General features: G+C 38.5%; 1 protein-coding gene across 1 annotated transcript in view; it reads left to right on the plus strand.

Annotated features, from left to right (window-relative positions):
- The window catches only part of DBX2 (developing brain homeobox 2), a 37,985-nt gene extending 31,547 nt beyond the window's left edge, over positions 1-6,438 (plus strand). The window contains exon 4 of the mRNA XM_025477351.3: positions 1,794-6,438. Coding sequence (XP_025333136.1) covers positions 1,794-2,123 — 330 coding nt within the window. The 3' untranslated portion in view covers positions 2,124-6,438. The remainder of the gene's footprint in view (positions 1-1,793) is intronic.
- Positions 6,439-15,544: the final 9,106 nt, after the last annotated feature.

Here is a 15,544-nt window from a genome sequence, read left to right on the forward strand (position 1 = left end):
CACAAATACCTTTTCAAATCTCTGCTTTTAATTCTTTTCTTTTAATTCTTTTCAGTAGTTTGTGGCTTTTTCTTATGTTTGTGGTGTCTTTACACGGAAATTTCTCATTTTTATGTTTTCAGCTCTATTTTTTCTTTTGTGGCCTTAGTGTTTTGTGTCAATGCTTAAAAAAAGCATTCATCTCTCCAAAACTATAATGGAAAACTCTTATAGTATTTTCTAGAACTTTTATAGTTTTGTTTTTGTGGTTAGCTCTTTAATCCATTTGGAATTTGTTTTTGTATTTGTTGAGAGGTAGAAATTTTAATTTATGGTTTTCCCCAAATACGTACATTTGTTCCAATACTGTTGATTGTGAAGAAACTTCCTTAATGATCTTTTTCATTGAGCTATCACTCAGAAAAAATACTACACCTATAGAAAAGCTAAGGAAAGAAGAAAATAATGAATGTGATGACAACAGAAAGAATCACCAGTGGGCACAAATAAATGTCTTAGTGAAAACCCACTAGAAATACTTGGCAGCCTTTCTAGGAGTAAATGCCCACTGCAAATAGTAAATGAGTTCATGAATAGAACCAAATGTTCTGGTATGTACACATTAGTGCTATTTTCTTATGAAAAGCCTTAACCACAGGATTGCAACTGAGATGGTAGTCTTTTGGACTCAACTTGCCTGGGTCAGGTTCTTTGCAGCCATTTTGAAATTGCCAGTCAAGTTAAAAGAATGAAGAAATTGTTTTGCCAATCTGGAAGAATCATCTCAGAATTTTTTCCTTCATAGGGAGAAACACTTGGTTGGTATCACTTTAATTATTATTATTATTTTTTTAGGTAAAAACTTTGTAGGTTTTTTTTGTTTTAAAAATAGAAATCCACTAAATCATTCATGTAAAGATGCAGTGTAATGCTTAGGAAAATGATGTGATTGGCTTTTAAGATCTCAGGAAACCAGTTGTGAGGTTTCTGATCAGGAATAGTTGACTATACAGTAGATAAAGGGGGAGTTAGTAATAAAGACAGGCATTGGTGGGGTGGGGCGAAGTATGGCTCAAATTAGAAACCACCCTCCTAAGTGCTTTTGGCTTAATTATGATTGATCTTTATTTATTGAGCCTCATTCTTCAAGTTTGACAAATCGTAGGAGTAATCAAACTTGGAAACTGTTTGAAGCCTGGAATTTATCAAAGTGTTATCAAATGGATTCTTAATTTAGTTTCCCAGAAGTTCCTAATGAAATCTGAATGTTGTAAGAGCCTGGGCACTGGAGTGGGACAGTCATGGATTCTATTCTAAGCGCTTCCATCTTACTAGGTTGTGTGACCTTGAACTGATTTATTGCTCTGAACCTCCGTTTTCATACACGTGCAATGAGAACGTCTTGCAGTTGTGACGAACAAATTATGTAATCCACACAGCATGCATGGCCCGACACCTGGCACAAAGTAAACACTATTACTAGACGATAACATTTCTTTTGTTTAAATAATTTAACATGGACTAAATGATGTTCTAAACTGTCGAGCATTAAATCAGTTTTGAAAGATGTCAGACTTGCAGGACATAACCAATTTATCACAGTCGTTTTGTTTCATGAGTCTGGGGATGTTGTACTAAAGTAATGGCTCAGATAGTCTGGAAGGAGCCCAGTGAAAAGCCATTGGGACTTTGCTGGGCTGGCTCTCGCAATAAGGTATTTCATAGAAGGCATTTGAGGAGAGATTCTAGTTTACGGTGCTGAAGTGGAGTAATGTGGACTAAGTGATCATCTTGTCCAATTATTTTGTCAACAGGTGAAGATTTGGTTTCAGAACCGAAGAATGAAATGGCGCAATTCCAAAGAGAAGGAAGTGCTTTCCAACAGGTGTGTCCAGGAAGTAGGCCTTCAAGAGGATCCCCTCTCACGGTCCGCTCTGGGGTTCTCTTCTCCGTGTCCTTCACTCTGGGAAGTCTCCCAGCAGCACTCAAGTCCAAGATGGAGGGAGAATTCACCAGAATCTTCAGAAAGACTCATCCAGGAGAGTTCAGGGGCAGCGCCCCCAGAAGCGAAGTCACTGCAGGGTGCCTTGTATTTGTGTTCTGAAGAAGCTGGAGACAAGGGTGTACTTACTGGGGCTGTCTGAATGGAAGCCTTCCTCTATGTTAATTTAAAAGGACGCTTAACTAATAACATTTGGACTCTAAAGCCAGCTAGCTCGTGCCTCATCAGTGCCTAAAACGTAATGCCTTTGGAGTGATGCATGAACTAATGCTTTAGGAAACCCTCTCCAGTGCTCTCTTGTTTGGCTCCCAGACTCAGGCTTAATTTGTAAGTGGGATAGAATCTCCCAGAAAGTATGAAGGAACTGAAAAGAATGAGAGTTATAGGTGGCTCAGTCCCTGCTCTGAGTGTATGTGTATATATGTGATGTGTGTGTCTCTGTGTGTGTGTATATATATAAATATTCATTGAAATACATTAGTAGGAACTACTTCCTCCTTACATATGGCATCGAGCAAGTTCATTTCCTTTTATATGAGGAAAAACCAACTATTGACCAACTGTTATTAATTTTTTTAGAAAAATGTACGTGTTTTTAAAAATTCCCTATTTTCTGGTTTCTTCCAGTATCCAGCTAGAAATGAACTTTAACAACTCAGCTCAGCTCAGCTATCCTAATCGAATGAGCCACTGTTAAATACACTGAAAATATATACTTAAGAGTAATCCAACAAGAGAACTAGAAAAATTTTGGAATGAAACTCTTAGAACTCTTAATTTCCCAAGTCTCTGGACTTCATCAGGACACACTGAGGGAGGTACCCATTTAGCTAATGATTATCTTTTGATCTCTTCTCTGTAAGGATGGGCCTTAATCAAGGTTTGCAAAATAAAATGCCTCTAAGGGCCTGTCAGTAAATAGAGGGCATGGCCCACCTAAAAATATTCGAGGTAATAATTTAAAAAATACTGTGTTGGGCAAATGAAACATCCGTGCCAAGCAGTTTGTGACCTCCGGCCAAGACTTAAAGAAGTGTCACAGTTCCTAAAATGTTCCCAACTGGACTTCAAAACACAATACTGATGGAATCTATAGTGGATTTCTGTTTGCACTTCTAGTTATAGACTCAATTTTCCACTTAGGTGGTATACGCGCTATATATTAGGTTATTTTTATATATTAACAAGCACCACACAGATGTTTTGTGTGCTTTGAGTATCCTGAAATAGTAGTATTATAGTATTGCATTTCTGGTAACGATTTGCTTAGTTAATCTAGAAATTTTTATTCCAGGTCCAAGAAAAAATTATGTTTCACTTTGAAGGAAATGAGGCAGAAAAAGGAAATGATGTGGTTTTGAACTAGGTTATTATTAATCTGTGGACAAGAAACATTATTAGAAGTTCATGATGTGGAATTTTGTTAGTGAGAAAGCTGCATAAAGAGAGTGGCTTCTAATTTGCTTACATTCCTAGTTATAGACTTCAGGGCTCTAGGGTTTAGAGATGGTATCTCAGAGGACAACAGTTTTAGGTAGCATCAGGACATTATTTTGTCTGAATGTGATTTGAATTGAGGTATGCTAGCCAGTGTCTTTATCACGAGATGTTTTACTTGAAAGTTCTCTCAGAAGGAACTGGTCTCAGTTTCTCTGTGGGAAGGAGGAGCAGGGATCTGCTGACAACTTAAAATTTTAAACCTGTCTTAAAATGATTTATAGTATTGTTTCTTTTCTTTGTATAATGTTAACCTAACCTACATTTATCGGGTCCTTTCTATGTGCTAGAGACTGTGCTAAGCCTTTAGGGTGAATTAATTCATGACAGTCCTCATGACGGTAGCCCTAGGAGGTAGGATCCCCTCTGTTACTGTCAGGAGTCCTCTTACCCAGACAAGGGACTAAGGCAGTGTGCTTAGGGTGATGGCCCAAGGTCATTAGGGTTTTGGACCCTGGCCATCAAGTTTCAAGTCTTATATGCCAACCATACAGAGTGCATACCACTGTACAGTGTATTCACCAGCTATGGAATGATTGTAAGACATACATTTTGGGGATTGCAGTAAGATTTATTAAAGAAATTCAGAAGCATATTGCATTTTATGATCTCTTACTTGGGGAATAGTTTTCTTTCTAGTGCTCTCTTCTCTATTAACTTTGAAGTTTAGGGAAAGTAAAAGAATTGCAAAAGCCTTCAACTATGAAGCCTCTATAGAGAATAGTCCCAGAGGAGTGTTTAAATGAAATGAAACTATTTTTTTTTTTTATCACTCACAGCTAAAAATTTTGAAGTGCTTATCTATGCTTAATGTTTCTTGAGAATAACTTGAAGATCAAATGAGAGCATCCTGCTTCATGGCCACCTGATAAACTAGGTTTTAGATGTGGGCTAATTGTTGCTTAAATGATCTTCCCCCAGGGTTTTACCCCAACATCTGAGTTCAGCAGAGGCTTCTCTCTGTAAGGTTGGCCTGATGTTCAAATATACAAATCTTTTAATTGGTTTCTACTTTGGAATGCATTAAAGCTTAGGAAAAGTAAGCTCTAGATGAGTTTATTAGGGATCCTTAGGAGACCCACATAAACCCATATACTTGGTGCACATACGTATGCCTGTTGTGCCTTCACCTTGCCTTCACTTACCTGAATTACTTGAGAGAACTCCTGAGTTTGATATTCTGATTGACAAGGGTCTCCCTTCTCTCTTAATTTGTGCTCTCCACCTCCTCCACCTCCCTCCACCTAAAAAACTCATTTTCCTCTGTTCTCTAGATGCAGATTGCTTTTCTCCAAGTGGTCACATATTAGTATATTTGTTACCTGCTTTCCAGACAAGCACCAGAACTAGAGAAGCCTAGAGGTGAAAGGATTTTAAAATTTTTAGGAGACATGGTCACATGCAGATTAGGCAAATGGGAAGAAAAACTGGTTTAGCACCATCGTCTAGCTTTTACAAAGATTATTATTTTATAAAGCTAAATATAAAAGGTTGGAATTACATAGCAGGTTAGGAATGATCACTGGATCTGGACACAATGAAGGCCATGACTATTGATATTGAAAAGGCAATTCTATTTTCTTAGTGGTGAAGTGGGCTGAATGGGGAAACTAAGTGCTTAGTCCAATGGTTCACAAACCTTAAAAATCCATACATGAGAACATGCCATACCTTCCATCCAGTTTGGGGTATGTGCTCAGATTTGGGCATGTACTTCATACATTCTCTTCATCAGCCACGCCCCCCACTCCACCTTGTGAGAATCATTCATTATACATGTTTTTCTCTTTTCAAATATAAAGTCATAAGTAAGTATCCTCGTTCATGCCATCCATGTCCTTTCTGGCCCCTTCATTCTACATTCTGATGCAGTTTTTTTAAAGCTACACCCTACCCAGTGTGTTCCATGACCTATTCCCTGATAACCAGTGAATTCTTCAAGCTCTGTTTGTCTTTAATACAGCTCATTCCATTGTGTTCACAAGCTTGTTAGACACTGACTCTGTAGTCATCGGAAATCCACAAAAGTATTTTTTCTTTCTGGATTTCAACATTGATTGGGTCCTCTGTGTGAGGCACTGTCCTAGGCTCTGTGTAAACAAATATGAGGGAGAAAGTGCTCCTTGCCCTCAAGAAACTTAGAATGAGTCTTTTGGCCAAACATCTTTTGATGTATTCCATGCTGTTGCCAACTGAATCTAGTAAATTTGGAGCAAAGACTAATCTAACATCCTCCAAAACCCCTATCTCTCCATTTGCAGTTGCGGGGTGGGGCGAAGTTTATTAAGTGTTCCACCATTCAGAAAAATACAAGCTATTTGGCATTGTTGGTTTTCTCTCTCTACTCCATGCAGGCCACATTGGTCCCAAGAGGAGTCAGAGCCCAAGGGAAGAATTCATTATTCTTTTGTTCATAGTGCATCCCACCCTCTACTTTTATCTTTCTACCTTCTCAGTCTCAGATCAACCTGTACATGTGGTGGGTGGGAACGATAAAGGAAAAGCAAATAGCACAGGTGAGGGGAAATCAGGATGATGAGTATTTTTGAATATATAAGGAAAGTTGTGCAGAATTAATTTATATCATTTATAAACTATCTCTCTAATAAGCAACTACCTTAAGAGTGTCATACTAGCCCCACAAAGATGGTTCTTACCTTCCAGCTATTAATTGGGTTCCATTACATTGTTATATTTGGTTGTAAGAATTATGCATGCTCATTATGAAGAAACACACTTGAAAATACAGCTAACAAAAATTCATGTATAAGTCCACCATTGGGAGATAGCCAATTTAGCTCTTCTGTGAAAGATTTTCACTTTGAATGTATGTACATATAAAGGTGTGTGCGACTAAACAAATTTGGATCATAATATGTATCCAGTTTATCCTCATTTTTTAAACTCAGCTTTTTACAGAGAACATTTCCCCATGCCATTAAATAAATGTTGAAACTATTTATGATGGATATATAATTTCCAATTATTAACTCCTGCACTTCTTGAGGTTGACGAAGGGATGGGCTGGGGCTTGGCAGGTTGTGGAAAGAATGATCATGGGGCTCCTGTACCAAGTGAAGAACCTCTTCCAAAAAAGTCACTCATACTTTATCAAAGCATACTCCATCCAAAGTCTCAGGGAGTATACGCGCTTGGATCTCAATACATTGCTAGCAGCCAACATACTAATGTAGGGCAATGTTGTACCTCTCTTTAATTGTGCTTTACAGGCACACCAATATATCATTTTAGCTTTTTCAAGTATGTTTCACTGCCCACAGTGTGGGCAGAAGTCAGGCAAACTGTTGGGTATCTGGCACCCATCATTTTGAAGGCTGAGATGATAAGGCTGCTTTGCCTAGTTCGTCCAGAGTTCCCCAGTTCCCACAACTCTATGGACATTCTCTCAAAGTTGCTTGAATAACAGAAATTACGAGGAGAGCCTTTGGGATCAGAACATTCTGAGGTTAAAAGGAACCTTTGGTGTTATTTAAACCCAAAGTAGAGGGCAGCCCAGGTGGCTCAGTGATTTAGCGCCGCCTTCAGCCAGGGCATGATCCTAGAGACCTGGGATCAAGTCCCATGTCGGGCTCCCTGCATGGAGCCTGCTTCTCCCTCTGCCTGTGTCCCTGCCTCTCTCTCTCTCTCTCTTCTCTCTCTCTCTCTCTCTCTCTCTCTCTGTGTGTCTCATGAATGAATAAATAAATAAAATCTTAAAAAAAAACCCAAAGTAGAATCACCAAGTGTTTGATGCTAATCAAAAGACAAAAACTTTGAATAAACTAAAGTGCACATAAAATTTGGATAAACTAAAGTATTATAATTAATTCACAATGTGTAGCTAACCCTATGACTATGAGTTTCCATTGGAGTTTCCTAGGGCAGCCATAATAGATTACCACAAACCGTAGGACTTAAGACAGCAGAAATCTATTCTCTCACCGTTGTGGAGGCCCAAAATCCAAATCAAGATGTCAGCAAAGTCATGGTCCCTCGGAAGATTTTAGTAAGCTACCGTCTCCTGCTTCTAGTGGCTCTAGGAGTTCTTTGGGTTGGGATGTAGGACTCCAACCTCTATCTCTGACTCATATGGTCTTCTTTCCTTTGTGTCTGTGTCAGAAATTTTCCTCTGCCTTTCTCTTATAATGACCCCTGTCACTGGTTTTAGAGCTGACTCCAAGTCCAAGATAATTCTATCTCAACATCCTTAACCTAATTGTATCTGCAAAGGCCCTTTTACAAATGAGGTCACATTTATAGGTTCCAGGAGTTAGGACATGGACACATCTTTTGTGGAACCACTCTTCAACCCACTACACCTGTATTCTACAGTATTACAACAAAAGATCTAGAAAAACAAAAACAAAAAACTTAGGCATCCCTGTAACAGAATTTGACTTAAATTGCTTTGACTTAAGGTTTTGTATCAATTAAGTGATGCGCTACTTGCAAGAGTGTTTGGGGCAGGGAAATTTTACAAATATTGCCTCCATTTTGTATTTCTTTCCACACTATAATTTAAGAAAATGTGGCCCTAATTTTTTAAAGCCCTCACATGGATTCCAGATGTTGACCATTTAATCCAAGAAGGTGTTTCCTTCCTTATTATACGAATGTGGTGCACATCAAAAAATTGGCATTGTTTAATTTATGACTCACACGTGAACCATTGTTTTCTTGTGATGTCGTTATTTTAAGTGATTCATAAACTAAACAATGCCAATATTTTGGACACATACCATATTTGTATAATGAGGAAACACCTTCTTGTATTAAATGCTCAACATCTGGGATCCATGTGGGAATTTCTTTGAAATTTTAAATAAAGACAAATTAGCATGGCATACATTTTCTCAGAGATGCAGCTAGCTGTAATCAAAAGACAGAATGACTTGGTACAATATTGTGGTTAAGAAAACAGGAATGTTGTTGACAGAAACATCCAATAATGTTTTTACAGCACTGTTTTGATGATGGGGTAAATGGAGTTGTAGAGTGAAACACAATATGGGCAGTGTTGAGTCAGGGATCAAAAATCAACTCAAGCGTACTCTCTTAATAGGAGTATAAGTTACGAAAAACTTTCTAGAGGGCAATTTGGTAACACAAACACGTTGTTAAATGAATGTACCCTTTTACTAGGCAATGCCACTTACTGGAATTTATTTTAAGGAAATAGTCAGAAATGTGCAAACAATTTTATATAGAAAGGTGCTCATCAAAATATGACTTCATTTTTTAGAGCAGTTTCAGGTTCACAGCAAAATTGAGCAGAAGATACAGAGACTTCCCATATGCCACCCCCCGGCTACCTTCACATATGCACGGCCTCCCCACTATCAACATTTCACACCAGAGTGGTACATTTGTACAACTGAAGGACCTGCATTAACGCATCATTATCACCTACAGTCTGTAGCTTATATTAGAATTCACTCTTTGTGTTGTACATCCTATGGGTTTTGACAAATGTGTAATGATGTATACCTACCATTATAGTACCATATAAAGTAGTTTCACTGTCTGAAAAGTCTTCTAATATATTTGTATATTTTAGTAAGGAATTGGTTAAATCAATTTTAGCAGATTTATATATATAATGAAATCCTTTGCAGCCATTGAAATTGATATTATAGGGAAAAAATGATGATCTATAAAAAATGCCCAGGGTTCACTGTAAAAGAGAAAAAGAGATTACATAGCAGTATGTTAATAGCCTAATAGTGTGTGTGTGTGTAGGTGTGTACAGGTTTAGAGACAAGGCTATACAAACAAATGAACTGTAGGGGTCTCTGGGTAATGGGGTTAAAAATGATGGTTGCAGAACACCTGGGTGGCTCAGTGGTTGAGCATCTGCCTTTGGCTCAGGGCGAGTCCCACGTCGGGCTCCCTGCATGGAGCCTGCTTCTCCCTCTGCCTATGTCTCTGCCTCTCTCTCTGTGTGTGTCTCTCATGAATAAATAAATAAAATCTTTTTTTTTTTAAAGATGATGTTTGCTTTTTTATCCTTGTTCTTCTTTTTCCAAATAATCAACTCTAAATCACATTTCTTTTAAAATCAGAAAATGCACATCTTGATATGGCTGTCTCACAGACATCTCACATCTCAGATTCAGATGAGCTCTTCTTTCACCTCTAGTCTTTACCAGCATTTCCTTCTTTCAGTAAATGGCAAAATAGGACATTGAATTCAGCAAACGTGGGAGTCAGCTTGCCTTTTTGCTCCCTGCTCTTATCATATGGAACCAACTGCCAAGGCTTGTCTATACATTCCCCTAAACATGTCTTCAATCTGTGCCCCTCTGTCCAGCCCCACAACCATGCATATTCCATTTAGCTTTTCATTCCTTCTAGCTTCCTTCCAACTCCTACTCCAGGCCATTCAAATCTAGTCATGCCATTCTTCCCATTAAAATCTTTCTGTGATTTTTCCCCAAGCTAAGACCAAGACCAAGCTCCCTCACCTAGTTTGCAATGTCCTCTGAGGTCTGATTCCTGCTCCTCTCTGGTCTCATCTCTCTTTACTTCCCTTCTTGTTTCCTAAATTCCAAATGTGTTGAGTTTTCTTCATTTCCTTAGATTTCTTACACTCTTATAACTCTCCCAAGCCTTTGCACAAGCTAATACCAAACTGCTGTCCTTCTCTGATCCCCACTGACAGACATTTCTCCTTGCCCACTCTTACCAAGCCTGCAGGTCTCCCCTGGACTTCCAGGTGAAATCTCTAAGTGTGTTCCTTCTTCCGAACATTGTCATCCTTATAATTACCCGTTCATCTTTTATCTTCCTGACTTTATGAACCTAGATAGACTTTCAGCTCTGTAAGGTCAGAGAATTTGCCTGTATTTTCCCCTCACCATTATTAATAGCTAGGAGGGAGCCAGGGTTTCAGTAATTCCATGATAAATATGTTTGATTTGAAACTAAATGATATGCGAGTTTCCTTCCAGTTTTCCCAGGTATTTGTCTTTCCTAGAGCTCTCTTGTTAAATGAAAGTAATGGGTGAGTGAGGGAAGACGAGAAAGTGTGGCAGTGGCATGCAGATGCCACCTCAGTCAGCCTGGGCTGGGCATGGCAATTTCCAATGTTTGGCAGGCGCAGCGTGAAATGCAATGGTTTTCTACAGTCCAGTCTTTTTCTTCTTATGTGGTATGACATTGAGCACAAACTCAAATTGGGGAGGAAAATGTAAGCAATTGGTAATATGATGATGCAAAATGGCTTTTTGATAACAGCAAAGTAGAAAGCATATTTGTATTTCTTAGGTTATGCTGTCATAACAGAATACCACAGACTTGCTGGCTTAAACAGCAGAAATTTATTTTTTCATGGTTCTGGAGGCTGGAAGTCCAAGATCAAGGCACCAGCAAGGTTGGTTTTGATGGGACCTCCCTTCCTGGCTTGCAGATGTCCTACTCATAATGTGTTCAAATTGCCTTTCTTCTGTGTGCTTGCTGGAAGAGAGAGAAGCTTCTGGTATCTCTTCTTACAAGGTCACCATTCTATCAGATTAGAGCCCCACCCTGATGATCTCATTTAACCTTAATTACCTCTGTAAAGGCTCAATGTCCAAAAAAGCATGTTGGGGAGTGAGGCCTTGAAGGTATGGATTTTGGATGACACAATCCAGTCTGTAACAGTATTATCTATATTTCATTCTTCTCTATATTTGTACAATAGAAATTTTCCACATTTAAGAAATACTTTTGTATTGATTTCCTGTGGCTGCTATAATAACTGATTACTCCAAACTTGATGGCTTAGAAAAACAGAAATGTGTTCTCTCACAGTTCAGGAGCAGGAAGTCTAAGATCAATATTATGAGGCTGAAATCAAGGTGTTGGCAAGGCTGACTTCTTCTGGAGATTCTAGGGGAGAATCTGTTCCTTGCCTTTTCCAGCTTTTGCTGGCTGCTGGCATTCCTTGGCTTGTGCCTGTATCTCTCCAGTCTGTCTCCATAGTCACATGGCCCCCTCTCCTGTCTACTCTATTCCTGTCTGTATCAAATTTCCTTCTGTCTCTCTTTTGTAAGATTACATGTGATTACATGTAGGGCTCACTCAGACAATCCAGGATTGTTTCAGGACCTTTAACTTAATCACATCTGAAAAAACTCTTTTTCCAGATAAGGTAGAAGTTAGAGATGCCAGTTAGGACCTGCTATATTGGGGTGGGGGGCGTGGGGGTATTTTTCAGCCAGCCACAACCCTTATTTAAAGATATTTTAGTCTTTTACAATTAAGCCTTGATCTTAAAGTACAATTTCTCTTGTACTCATGTCGAAGGTATATTTTATATCATGGTCCTGTAAACATATAGTAATCTTCGTTATGATGAAGAATTTCAGTCTTTAAGGTTAGAAATAAGATCAGAGGCCCTAATACCATTGTTTTAAATGGGATACTATTATCTTTTCTCTGTATACCATAAAACTTTTAAATTATTTGCATGCAAATAATACAAATTGGCCCTCTCATTGATCACTTGTGCTAAAAGAGATTGCACATTTGGGGCACCTGGTTCGTTCAGTCAGTTAGGCAGCTGCCTTCAGCTCAGGTCATGATCTGAGGGTCCAGGGATCAAATCCTGTGTCGGGTTCCCTGCTCAGCAGGGTGTCCACTTCTCCCTCTCCCTCTGCCCCTTCCTCTGACTTGTACTCTCTCTCTCAAATAAATAAATAAAATGTTTTTTTAGAAATTGCACATTAAATTTAAAGATTTTCTATTCTTATCATCTTTACTTATTTTAAGTTCAGTTCACATTTTATTGTGTAATCTGCTATTTTCTCTGGGTGTTTCTAATCACTGAATTTTTGAAGTTTTATTCCTTTTTACTTTATATCGTGTTATTCCCTTTTCTTCGCTTTTGTGAAATATCTACAGTAACTATACTGCGTGTTACTTATTCATGCCATATTGTTTTCACCTTTATAAGATTTGTCTTGATTTATCTCTGAGAATTTATATCTTGGGTTTTTTACTTTAGCACTGGAATTTGTTAGGCTCATCTTGTGACTACCACAACCATTGATTCACTACATGTTTTATTCAAGACTGATTGCATCTTCCTCTTCAAGTGAGCTAAACTTCCTATATCTTCAGACTCAGTGAACGTACTGTTTGTATCTAAACATCTAAACCAGAAGCCTGCAAGTAATCCTGGATATCTTTGTCTGTTTGTCTGACTCTCTTGTTTCCTTGTATACTTAATCACAAAATACAGTCAGCTCTAAACATTTCTCTTATATTCATACATCTTAAACATGTTTCTACTTCTTTTTATAGTACATGCTTTATTCCATTCTAGGATATCTTCCCTTACTTGGAATGACCTCCTAAGTGGTCTTCCTATTGCCAATGGAGGAAGAGACTAACTAGGAATAGTTTATTCTTTAAATTTTATCTTTATCTCTCCAATACAGGTTTTTTTTTTTTTTTTTTTTTTTTTTTTTTTTTTTTTTTTTTACCTTAGCACTATGGGGATTTGGGGTCACATAATCCTTTGTTGTGCAGGGCTGTCTTGTGCTTTTTGTGGGATGCTGATAAGCATCTATCCATTAGCAAATCCTCCTTCACCTCTTGTCATGGCAATAAAGAACATTTTCAGATCTGCCAATTATCCCAGGGTAGGGGGAAGGAGATTGTCTCCAGGTAAGAACCGCAGCCTTAAAACATGGATTTGATCATGTCACTCCCCTCTTTTTTTTTTTTTATAAATTTATTTTTTATTGGTGTTCAGTTTGCCAACATATAGAATAACACCCAGTGCTCATCCCGTCAAGTGTCACTCCCCTCTTACTATTTATTGATTCCTTATTTAATTCATTCAACAGTTATGTGTTGTGTGAAGCTCTGTGCTAGAATATAGGAAGATGATGGTTAGCAAGTTAGATGTGGTCTTTGCCTACACAGCTTATATTCAAATTCAGTGAATAGTCTAAGTCAACTAAAAAAGTATAAATTATAAAGAAAGGAAGAAGGAAAGAAAAAGACTACTCGATAGACTAGTAGACTTAGTACACTCAGTAGACTAGATGGGAAACAGGGAAGTGACTGTGGACAAAGCTTTTTTAAACAAAAATAAATGGACATATTTGAGACAGTTTTGAAGCTAGAATCAGTGGCACTTTCTGATGGATTAAATGTGATAGATGAGGGAAATGAAGGGATTGTGAAGATTCTGAGGCTTGTCGGTTGAACAATGAAATGAGTAATGAAGGCATTTCTAAGATGGTGAAGGTATGGGGAATAGATTTGGATTGAAAATTCAATTTTGGACTCATTAAGCTAGTCAGTTATTCAACTGGGCATTGATTAAAACTGGCTTTAGTCATTCAGGGTTGAAAGAAGACACCATTCCTAGAGATACCAATTTGGGAGTTATCAAAATATAGGTGATACTTAAAGACTATTGTATAGCACCATATAAAAAATGTGGAGAGAAAAGAGCAGAAGAGGACCCTGGAATGCTGCTGAGAGGTAAGGGAAGGGAGAAAGAGTTCTTTGAATTTGACAACAGAGAGGATGATAATGATGTTGACAAAAATAGCCATAACTGGAATGGTAGGGAGTAAAAGCCAGGCTGGAGGGGGTTGAAGAGAGAATGGAAAGTAAGACAGCAGGGTTGAGTATACAAAAGTTTGAAGCAGTTTTGTTGTGTATAGGAGTGGAGAGAGAACATGGAAGCTGGTGTGGTTTATGCAATGAAGCGAGATCTTTTTTCTTTTAAGTTGGAGTTTCTAGGGAATATTAGGATAACAGTGGGATGATTTTTTTTAATTTTTTTAAATTTATTTATGATAGTCACACAGAAAGAGAGAGAGAGGCAGAGACACAGGCAGAGGGAGAAGCAGGCTCTATGCACCAGGAGCCTGACATGGGATTTGCTCCCAGGTCTCCAAGATTGCGCCCTGGGCCAAAGGGCAGGCACTAAACCGCTGCGCCACACAGGGATCCCAACAGTGGGATGATTTAATTGAGAGAGGATGATGACAATGTAGGAAAGGGAGGGAGGAACCAATTTTGATGACAGCAAGAGGCATTGAATGAAGAGCTGGGTTTAAGAGGGGACTTTCATTAGGAGAAGAGAACACTTTGTCCACTGGACTCATAGAGAAGAGCAGTGCAAAGGCAGATCTGCTTGTAGGTGGAGGGAGAGAAGAGTCTCCTCATTTATGGCTTCTTAATGAAGCATGAAGCAGTCATCCGCTAAGAGTGAAGGTGAAGGCTGAGGAAGTGTGATGGGAGTTAGAAGGAAAAGGGTATTAAATGAAAAAGGAGGTAAAGAAGAAGATCTACCAGAGAAACAGAGGAAGATTTCTGGGTCTTTTGTACCTATTTTTGGTCTATACTATGAGTTTCAAGTGAAACAAGTAAGTTTACATATATAGTTTCTCTCTACCAATTTTCAGATGCCAGTACATATATGAGGAAGGCAGATTAACAATCAGGTTTTTCAGGAGAGTAGTATGAAAGGATAAAGGCACTGGAGAGCATGCAGTCTTTGAAAAGAATGTGATAATGATAGTAGACCATGGAATCTAGGCTAGACGAAGGAAGGAAAGAAGCACCAGGCACTGATTATGAGCAAGAAAGTCATGGGATCAATGTAGTAGGGTCTTGGTAAAGGTGAAAATTTTTAGATTAAATAAACAAGTGATCTGGTGGTTGGAAAGTATAATATTTGGAATTGAGATTTTAGAAGTAATGTAATTTCTAGTGCTGATGAGGTCTAGGATGGGACCATGGGATGGGTGTCTGATAGGATGGAAAGAAAGGTCATCGGTGATGAAGAGGTAAATGAACTGGAAGTCCTACTGCATTTAAGGTGAAGTTCACATTCTTTAATAGCCCATATATGGATCTTTGTGAAATGGTCTCTACTTAGTGTTTACTGACCCCAGCATTCATCACCATCTCCTCACTTTAGGCTCTGTTCAATGCACCTTGCTCTTTATACTCTCACTACTGCCTTGGGATCTTTGCTCAGGTTCTTTCATTCTGCCTAGAACACTCTATCCTCATTGCATTCCACTTCCCAACCTCAGCTATACACATCTTTACAAT

This window comes from Canis lupus, chromosome 27, assembly GCF_003254725.2.
Source record: "Canis lupus dingo isolate Sandy chromosome 27, ASM325472v2, whole genome shotgun sequence".
Classification (NCBI taxonomy): domain Eukaryota; kingdom Metazoa; phylum Chordata; class Mammalia; order Carnivora; family Canidae; genus Canis; species Canis lupus.